Source organism: Gekko japonicus, unplaced genomic scaffold, assembly GCF_001447785.1.
Source record: "Gekko japonicus isolate JY-2015 unplaced genomic scaffold, Gekko_japonicus_V1.1 scaffold5916, whole genome shotgun sequence".
Lineage (NCBI taxonomy): Eukaryota > Metazoa > Chordata > Lepidosauria > Squamata > Gekkonidae > Gekko > Gekko japonicus.
In genome coordinates, this window is record NW_015168846.1 from 1,574 (window position 1) to 11,129 (window position 9,556).

The 9,556-nt window shown below is 54.3% G+C and overlaps 1 protein-coding gene across 1 annotated transcript in view; it reads right to left on the bottom strand.

Moving 5' to 3' along the window:
- Nucleotides 1-4,153: 4,153 nt before the first annotated feature.
- LOC107114307 (interferon-inducible GTPase 5-like) overlaps nucleotides 4,154-9,556 on the bottom strand; it is a 15,793-nt gene continuing 10,390 nt past the window's right edge. Inside the window, exons 3-4 of the mRNA XM_015415754.1 lie at nucleotides 4,789-4,845; nucleotides 4,154-4,526 (exon numbers count right to left, since the gene is read on the bottom strand). Of these exons, the coding sequence (XP_015271240.1) occupies nucleotides 4,213-4,526; nucleotides 4,789-4,845 (371 nt within the window). The 3' untranslated portion in view covers nucleotides 4,154-4,212. The remainder of the gene's footprint in view (nucleotides 4,527-4,788; nucleotides 4,846-9,556) is intronic.

Here is a 9,556-nt window from a genome sequence, read left to right on the forward strand (position 1 = left end):
TGCCCGGGGGGGGGGGGAAGCTTCGCCCACCTGCGGGGAGCTTGAGTCACGCAGCACCATGGCCAAGAGGTGCAGGGGGGAGCGGAGTCATCTCCATACTTGCGCCAGCTCTCTGCCGGGCCGGAAGGTGCTCAAGGGGCTCGGACGGGCTGGGGCTACTTGTCTCCAGACACCTTCAGCCTCGCCGGGGATGCGCAGACCCAGACCCCCACACACACACACACACCGCGCCACGGGGAAAGGACACCCAGAGCATGTCTCCAGGCCCCGCCGGGAGGTTGGCATCTGTGCTCGTCTAGAGCTCAGGACAACCTCGGGCCGGCCCTGCTGACACCTTAGGACCGAACCTGGAGCATTCAGCATGGACTGAACTGGCTGTCCTAGCCTGCCATGTCACCTTCCCCTCACTTGTGACGAAATGGGGACCCGCCCTCAGCGCTAGGAGACTGAGCAGCCGTTCTGTGGCTCAAAAGTCGCTGTTTTCACCTGCCCACGCTGCCTGGTGGGGCTATTTCCCTTCGTAATTTCCTGCCACTGCTCACTGAATCCACACCGCCTTCTTAGAGGGACAGTGAGATCCCTCTGGCTGATTCCCCAACCCGAAAAGGTGGGTACCACAATCAAAGTGGGTGCCACAATCTTTGGGCGCCCCCTGGAGAGTTCGCAACCCCTCTGATGTGGGACCATTTAGGTTCCCTGGCCTCCCTTTTGCCCCTGGTAACGTGCTGAGTAGGGAGAACCACGTGGTCAGGGCACATCAGGTCTTATAGCTTCAAAAAAAGGTTTATTTTAGCTATATACAGGTTTGGCACAGTGATGATCAAACACACTTCAACACAACTGGGCACAGCAAATAAACAGGATGAAATCACAACTCCTCTGTCCCTACAAACACCCCTCTCTACCTCTGGGGGGCTGTGGGCCTCAGGGTGGGATTTGCTTTCCCCCATCCTTGTTGTTGTTGAGAGACTCCAGCCCTCCTCAGGACTGGTCACCTGTACTGCTGATGGATGCTTACCAGGCGCTGCCGCTCCCTGCGCAGGCTCTTCCTCAGGCTGCCCTGGCTGCTCTTCCCCTTGTACATCTGCATGGAAGACCAATTCAGAGCAGTGAAGGGAGTAACCAGTATTATGTTCCCCAACCTGCTGAGCTCCATAGGCGTAATCTTCGTGGGGGCGGCGGGGCTCAGCCTCCCCCGGGAGCCACCCTTGCTCCTAGCAAAGCAATGCCTCTGGCCCAGCCCCAGCCCCCCCCCCCCCCCCCGGGAAATTGGAAAGTCTACACCCTTGCTCAGCCACAGGCACATCCTGTCCTGGAGGGAGGGGGGACTCTGCAGCTGCAGTCTCCTGCTCCTCTCCCTCCTCCCGCTGTGCCTGCTGCTGCGCCCTATCCTCCCTCCTTCCTCGACGGGCCGCTACAGAGGATTACAGAAGTGGTATATGCAAATGAATTGAACCACCAGTTATATTCTTGAGGAGGGACTACAACCACCTTATCGTTTCCAGCACCTTATAGTTCACTCCTTACAGGGGTTGCCATCTGGTTTTGGAAATTTTTCATCAATGTCATTTTAATTCCGGTGGGGTAGCTGGTCTGAGGCAGCAGAACAGATCTTGAGTCCACTGGGACCTTTCAGACCCACAGAGTTTTTGTTAAGGTAGAAGCTTTGGTGTGCATGCACACTTCACTGTACCTGAGGAAGTGTGCATGCACACAAAAGATTCTACCTTAACTAAAACTTTGTGGGTCTGAAAGGTCCCACTGGACTCAAGATTTGCACTGCACTTTTAATGTTTGTTTACTAATTTTACAAAAAATCTAGTCATGACCCACCTTGGGTTCTGAGATAATCAAGGGAAATGCAAGCATTTACATATATTCAATGGATGGACTCCCAGTGATGTCTCTGGTCTGCCCAGGTTCCAGCACCAATTCTCCAGCAGATTATCTCCCCCCCCCCCCACCTCCAAACTACATGGGATCAAGCGTTCCGGGGGGCCCCCTTAAGGCACCCTTGCATTTTAGGGAGTGAAACACATATTTTCCCAATGCAAGTTCAAGATGGGAGAAAGGACAGGAGATACATTCGGGGTGGGGGTGGGGCATACTTACAAGCATGTCTTCGATGAGACCAATGAGGGCGGTCTGCTTGTTGCCAAAGTTCTGACATCTGGGCGAAGAATGGTGGCCTGGATCTAGTAGGGGGGAAGCCCCTCCAGGCCTCTAGGGCACTGTAAAAGTCCCCCTTCACCCGTTTAAATTTAGAATGGCACTGCTCGGCAGTTCTGATGTACCCTCTGGCCTCCATTGACACAGAAACCCTGAAGAACAGTCTTATGTTCTCCAGGTGGGTGTTGTGCATGACGCTGGAGCCCAATCTTCCTGCGATGAGGATTTGGAGCATGGCCTCCACCTCCTCATCACTCCAGAAAGCGCCTCTTCGCCGGCGGGCTGCCATACTCCTACACATTGGGTTTTACTTTTTAAAAGCAACGTGGATGTTGTTACCACGTTTTTTTTGCTATCGCGGTGTTTCACTATGTCGACATAGCGCTCCTATTGGCCGTGCGTGGAACCGCGCGGTTTTACTGGAGGATTTAAAAATAGAAAGTGAAAGCTCGGGAACGCACGGTTGGAGAGCATCTCTTAAAAAGTGGACAGCCCGCTTTTTCAAGCCCCAAGTCTTTCCAGACTTGCAAACAGGATCCTCCTCTTGATGGCCAGCATTTAGGGATTGCCATGAAAGGCAACGAACATGAAATTGAACATGAAATCGATGCAACGAGCATGAAATCGATGCAACGAACATGAAATTGAGCCAACTTCAGAGAACGGCGGAAGACAGGAGGGCCTGGCGGGAGATGGTCCATGGGGTCGCGAAGAGTCGGACTCGACTGTGCGACTGAACAACAACATGAAAGGCAATACTTGGTGCAGCATGGGTGGGATTGGCAGTGCATAACACCGTGGGATCCCAGACCAGCCCGATCTCAGAGGCTTGGCAAGGTCAGGGCTGGTTAGTATTTTGATAGGAGAAGATCAGGGAAGTCCAGGGGTGCTGTGTAGAGGCAGGCAACGCCAAACCACCTCTGTCTGTTTCTTTCCTTGGAAAACCTACAGAGTCCCCCAGTAGTCACCTCAGCCAGTGTTCCCCTCTAAGCTGCGTTAGTGCGAGCTAGCTCACAGTTCTGTAAGCCTCTGGCTCACACGTTTTTGTCTTAGCTCAGGAAGGGATGGCTCCAGATCAAACTTAATTTATGCAGTAGCCCGATTGCTCGCTTGCAACTTTAATACCAGTAAACTCACAAAGCAGATTTTTTGCTCACAGGACTCCACAGCTTAGAGGGATCATTGCTTACAAGAGGGACTCCATTGTACTCCATTGAAACGCCTGTTCTCCCCAGGCTCATTCCCAATAACTACTGGAGTCTCCAACAAGGCCATTCTTGAGTGCTGCTGCCGCCACCATTAAAGAGCAGCAAGGAGAGAGAGAGACTAGGGAGGAGGCCCTGGCCCTCTTTGGCCCCAGAACTTCTGTTTGGCTCTTTGTTTGGAAGTAGCTACTTCCAGGGGGTGAACGTTTTCTGTGATACCTGCCGTTAGCCTAAGGGCACATCACTAGGAGGTGTGGCAACTAAGTGATTTGGAAACTTCAGCCGATTCAGAATGCGTTCTAGATGGGGCTCACTGCCGTGAAGCCCATCGTCATCTTATACTCTAATAGCAAAGTCGGGAAATCTTTGGATACTTGAATCCAGTGACTGGAGCTGTGAATTTGCAGACTGGTTTGCAGAAAAATGTGAAACCTAAATTTTAAAAAAATACACTGAGCAACTTAAAAAATCCAAAAATGATAAAAGGATTGCCTCTAACTTTAAGCAACAGATTCCCTCAGTGGCTGTTCCTAGGTAACTAGAGCAGTGATGGCGAACCTTTTAGAGATCGAGTGCCCAAACTGTGACCCAAAACCCACTTATTTATCGCAAAGTGCCAACACGGGAATTTAACCTGAATACTGAGGTTTTACTTTAGAAAAAACAACTCATACATTAACTTAAGATGATCCAAACAAAGTAAGGAAAGCAATCCCAAATGCTTTCATTTACTTAAAATTATTTGGCAGAGAATTCGACACTTTAATGATGGTCTGGGCAGAGATGGGGCGATAGCTCACATGCCCACAGAGAGAGCACTAAGTGCCACCTCTGGCACTTAGAGACTGCGTGAACAGTTCTGTAGCACCTCATCATGGCGTCTGATGGCTTCGCAGAGCTTGTCCCTGTCCTCCCTGCTCTCCTCCATCTCCTGTCTCCTCGCCTCCATTTGTTCAGCATGGTGGTTGTCCATTAGCTGAAGCTGAGCTGCACGCTGTCTCTCTGACTGTTCCATTAGTCTGTTAGCCACAACATACAGCCAATATGCACTGATGTGCTGCTCCGGTGCCACCTGGATGGTGTGAGGCTCGGATGGAGCTGAGTCAATGCGATGGGAGGGTCCTGCCTCTTCACTGTAAATGCTATTCGGCCCTGATGGGAAATAAAATATGACAGCAAGGTTATAATTCCTACTTGTGATTGTCCCTGGCAAGCAGTGTTCTGCAGCAACATAACAATGACTTATTTTGTTAGAATTATATTTCACCCTTTCCGCGAAGTTTGCAATATACCTGTCGTTAAAATCAGTTAGAATTCAAATGAAATAAAACTGCAATCAGCACCTTTTCTTGCAAGGAAGGGCAATTGAGAGTGCAAATTTCTTGCTGACATGTAGGATTAAATCAAGACTCACCAATGAAATCCTCCGCCACTGTTTCCTCTGCATCCTCCGGCTCCTCCAAGCGATCATCTATGAAAGTAACAAAATGCAAATGATTACACAACCAGCTATATACCAATGACAGTTTAATAGACAGAGGGTAAGTGATGTGTAGTGGGTTAAACGCGAGTAGAAACCACTGAGACCGATGTAGTGATCAGCATGGTTTACTGGACACAACAAAGACTAACGGCCGGCCGGCCAACTATATACACACCTGGGGACGCCCCCCTAGGTCCCGTTGGTGGGTTTAAATCTCCCACCACGGTCCTATTGGTCCCCAAGAGAAGAGACTAGGAGACTAGTCCCCATTGTTCTCCCAGAGTCAAGCTCTGGGGTATTCGCTGGCCCCTGGTGGCGGTCAGCAGACACAACATCCCTCCCCCCATAGTTCGGACCCCCCCCCCAGGTCACATAGTCCTTTAAGTATGACAGGGACTGTCGTTCTCTAGTGGACTGTCGGGGGAATGGTACTGGGACTTCCGGGGGCCCGTCCACTGTGCTGGGCTGCGCTGGTGGTGCAGACACCCCTGGCACAGACACGTCGGTTGTAGGGCCCTCCTCGGGAGCCGCCGGGGTGACTGGGGCAAAGTTCTGATGCTCTTCGGTGGGGAGGTCCTGTGCTGGGCCGTCTGGGGGGCTCACCTCTGGGTTTGCCTGTTGTTCAGGACCCTCCATGCTTGGGTGTTCTGGGAGCATGAACCGCTGGAGTTGGTCTATGTGCCTCCGCAGGACCTGTCCACATTCTGTTGACACGTCGTACATGACAGTGCCAGTGGGATGGATGATGCGGCCGGCGATCCATTTCGGGCCCCTTCCGAAGTTTCTGGTGAAGACGGGGTCCTCTGGGAAGAACCCACGAGGCGCCTCCCGCTGCTCTGAGGAGTTCCGTGGCTCGGGAGCCCGATCAGGGTGTAGGCAGTCCAGGAGGATTTTTGGTCTCCGACCCATGAGGAGTTCTGCTGGGCAGTGACCGCTTATGGGGTTTGGTGTTGTTCGTTGCACTAGGAGGAAATGGGCGATGCACTAGGAGAAATTCCCAGTCTCCCCCCATCAGGCGGCTTAACGCTTCCTTCGCCATCTGGACCATGAAAGTCCACTGACGGCACCCCCATCTGACACTTCTCTAGTTTAACTTTGAGTCTGGCATCCTGGAAACAGTGGAGGACAGTGCAGAGGCGGTCTGCAAAGTCGGCCGGTGTGGCAGCGGCCATCGCCCATTGTTCCGGAGCCTCCGTGCTTGGGTGTTCTGGGAGCATGCGCCGACTGAGTTGGTCTATGTGCTGCCGCAGGATCTGTCCACAGATGGGACGGATGATGCGGCCGGCAATCCATTCCGGGCCCCTTCCAAAGATTCTGGCAAAGACGGGGTCCTCAGGGAAGAACCCGCGAGGTGCCTTCCGCTGCTTTGCGGAGTTTTGTTGCTCGGGAGCCCGATCACGGTGTATGCGGTCCAGGAGGATTGTTGGTCTCCGACCCATGAGGAGTTCCGCTGGGCAGCGACCACTTACGAGGTTTGGCATTGTTCATTGTGCTAGGAGGAAATGGGTGATGCGAGATTCCCAGTCTCCCTCCATCAGGCGGCGTAACGCTTCCTTCGCCGTTCGGACCATGCGTTCCGCTTGGCCGTTCGTAGTGGGGTGGAACGGCGCCAACCTGATGTGTTTGATCAGGTTGTTGCTGAGAAACTGCTGGAATTCCTCTGACGCAAATGCCGTCCCGTTGTCCGAGATGATGGTGTCTGGCAGGCCATGGGTGGCGAAGATCTTCCGGAGGGTGCAGATGGTGGCCTTTGTGGATGTTGTGGAAACGGGGCTTATCTCCAACCACTTTGAGTAGGAATCCACAGTCACAAGGAATAACAGTCCCTGAAATGGTCCAGCAAAGTCTACGTGGAGCTGGGACCACGGTTTCGAGTGGATTCCCATGACGGACGGCACGCCCGGTGGGCTGGGTCAGATGGCTTGGCAGGTCGGGCAATGTTTCACCCACGCCTCTATCTCTGCATTGATGTGTGGCCACCAGACGTAGCTCCGGGCGAGGCCTTTCATCCTCACGATGCCCAGGTGCACTTCCTGAAGGGCCTGGAGAACCTTTTGTCAGAGTGCGCTGGGAACCACGACCCTGTCTCCCCACAGCAGGCAGCCTTTGTGCGCTGACAACTCCTCTTGACGGGTCATAAACGCTGTGAACTCGGGGCCCTTTATCTTCGCAGGCCACCCCCTCACCACCCAGTCCATCACCCGGGATATGATGGGGTCCCGGTCCGAGCGGTGGGCAATGTCCGCGGCCTGCAGCAGGGCATCCGGTAGGCCCTCCAGCTGGAGGACCCAGTGCACTGGGGCCGGATTTTCAACCACGTCTGGCAGGGGAAGGCAGCTAAGGGCGTCGGTGTGGCCCATAGCTTTCCCCGGGCAGTGTTGTAGCTGGTAATCATAGCCCGCAAGGAAAATGGACCACTGCAAGACCCGCGGGGAGAGGACCTGTGGCGTCCGGTGATCGGGCACGAAAAGGCTGAGCGAGGAGCGGGCGGTGGTCTGTGGCAATGGTGAACGGCTGGCAGTAGATGAAGTCGTGGAACTTCTTGACCCCGGCAACTATGGCTAGTCCCTCCCGATCTATCTGGGCATAGTTTCGCTCAACCGCAGATAGGGTGCATGAGTAATACACGACTGGGACCTCCTGCCCATCTGGGAGATGATGCGCCAGCACAGCACCGACACCGTAGGGTGAGGCGTTGCTAGCCAAAACTACCGGTGGTCCCTCATCGAAGTGGGCCAGGACCGAGTTGGAGATCAACAGATCTTTCACATTCCGGAACGCGGCAGCTTGGCGGGGCCCCCACACCCAGGGGGCCTGCTTGTCAAGTAAGTGATGGAGGGGCTCTGCTACCGCTGCCTTGTGGGGAAGAAAGGTGTGGTAGAAATTGAGAATCCCTAAAAACGTTTGCAGTTCTGTTTTAGACTTCGGTGACGGGGCCTCCACGATTGCCTTCACCTTGTCTTGGTGGGTGTAGGCCCTCTGCATCCACCGTGAGCCCCAGGAAGTCCACAGATGGCACCTCCAGCCGACAATTCTCTAGTTTAACTTTGAGTCCGGCGTCCTGGAAACGGCAGAGAACTGTGCGGAGGCGGTCCGTGAAGTCGGTCGGCGTGGCAGCGGCGATCATCACATCATTAAAAAAACGTGGTGACGCCTGGGATTCCTTTAAGAAGAGAATCCATCAGTTGTTGGAATAACCCCGGTGCCACATTCACCCCGAATTGCAGTCGCTTGACCCGGAATGCCCCCTGGTGGGTCACTATGGTTTGCGTCTCAGCAGTCGCCTCATCTACCGGCAACTGCTGGTACGCTTGGGCAAGGTCCAGTTTCCCGAAGATCTTTGCCCCCCCCAAGGTGGTCAGTACATGGCTAACCACAGGTACCGGATATGCGTGGCCCTGTAGCGCCTTATTCAGCGTACATTTGTAGTCCACGCAGATACGGACTGCCCCATCCGGCTTTTCTACCACTACTATAGGGGTCTCCCATGCCGCATGGGGGACTGGTTCCAGGACGCCTTGGGCTACTAGGCAGTCCAGTTCTGTGTCAATTTTAGGCTTCTTTAGGATGATTTTAGGAACTGTCCTGGCACGCATTCGGATAGGGGCCACCTTGGGGTCCAGATGCAGGGACACCAGGGGCCCCATATAGCAGCCCAGAGAGTAATCGAAAATGGCGGGAAACTCCCGGCATATCCCATGGAAATCCTGTGTTGTACATAGCTGAACTCCCTCGACCAAAATCCCCAGGGGCACAAACCAGGCACGACCCAGCAAGCTGACCAGGTCGCCCTCTACCACAATCAAGTCCAACTGGCTCTTGACTGTCCCGTATTGTACTTGAAAAGTCCCGGCCCCCTTATTCGGCACCCAGTTTCGCTGAAAGTCCATGAGTGTCACTTGCGATGGGCGCAAACGGGGTCCCCCCTTTGGGCATAAGCGTTTCAGCGTGGCCTCAGAGATGATTGGGGCCGATCTCCATAAGGCACGAGGACCCCTCGATTGTTACAGTGGCTAGGAATTTAGGGGTGGGTGACTTGCCGGGGAGTTGCAGTACCTTTTCCGTGGAGTGTATGAGGTGCTAGAGGTCCTCTGCCACTGCATCGTCCTCTAAGTGGGCTTCCACTCTGTGACGTGGTGGCTGGGTCCGGCTGGAGGCTTTGGAGTGACATGCCCAGGTGGTGTGGCCCATATGCCCGCAGTTCTGACAAACGGCGCCTCAAAACCTGCATGCTTTCCTGTCGTGCTGGTCACCGCAACTGGCACACACTAGAGCAGCTGTGCCGGGATGCTGGCGGGCGGAGCTCAGGTTTGCGGCTGGAGTGTGGCATGGTGCTTGCGTGCAGTGGACCTCTGCGCCATTGAGGTCTGCCGGCATGGTGATGGCGGCCTGGTGTGTGGTGGAGGCTGCTGGGTGGGACCTCTCCCACACGGTGGTGATGGCCGACGCTATGGTGACCGTCTCACCCTCCATTATGCGTCGCCGCAGCTTCTCCTCCCATAGACCTGTTGTGTCCACTGACTGCCACCGGAGGTCAGCACACATACCTGAGCTTCAGTCCTGGAAGACAATGGGGACTAGGATTCTAGTCCCTCCACAGGGGAACCAATGGGAGCCATGGCGGGGGATTCAAACCCACCAATGGTGACCAGGGGGCGTCCCCAGGTGTGTATATAGTTGGCCTGCCGGCCGTTTGTCG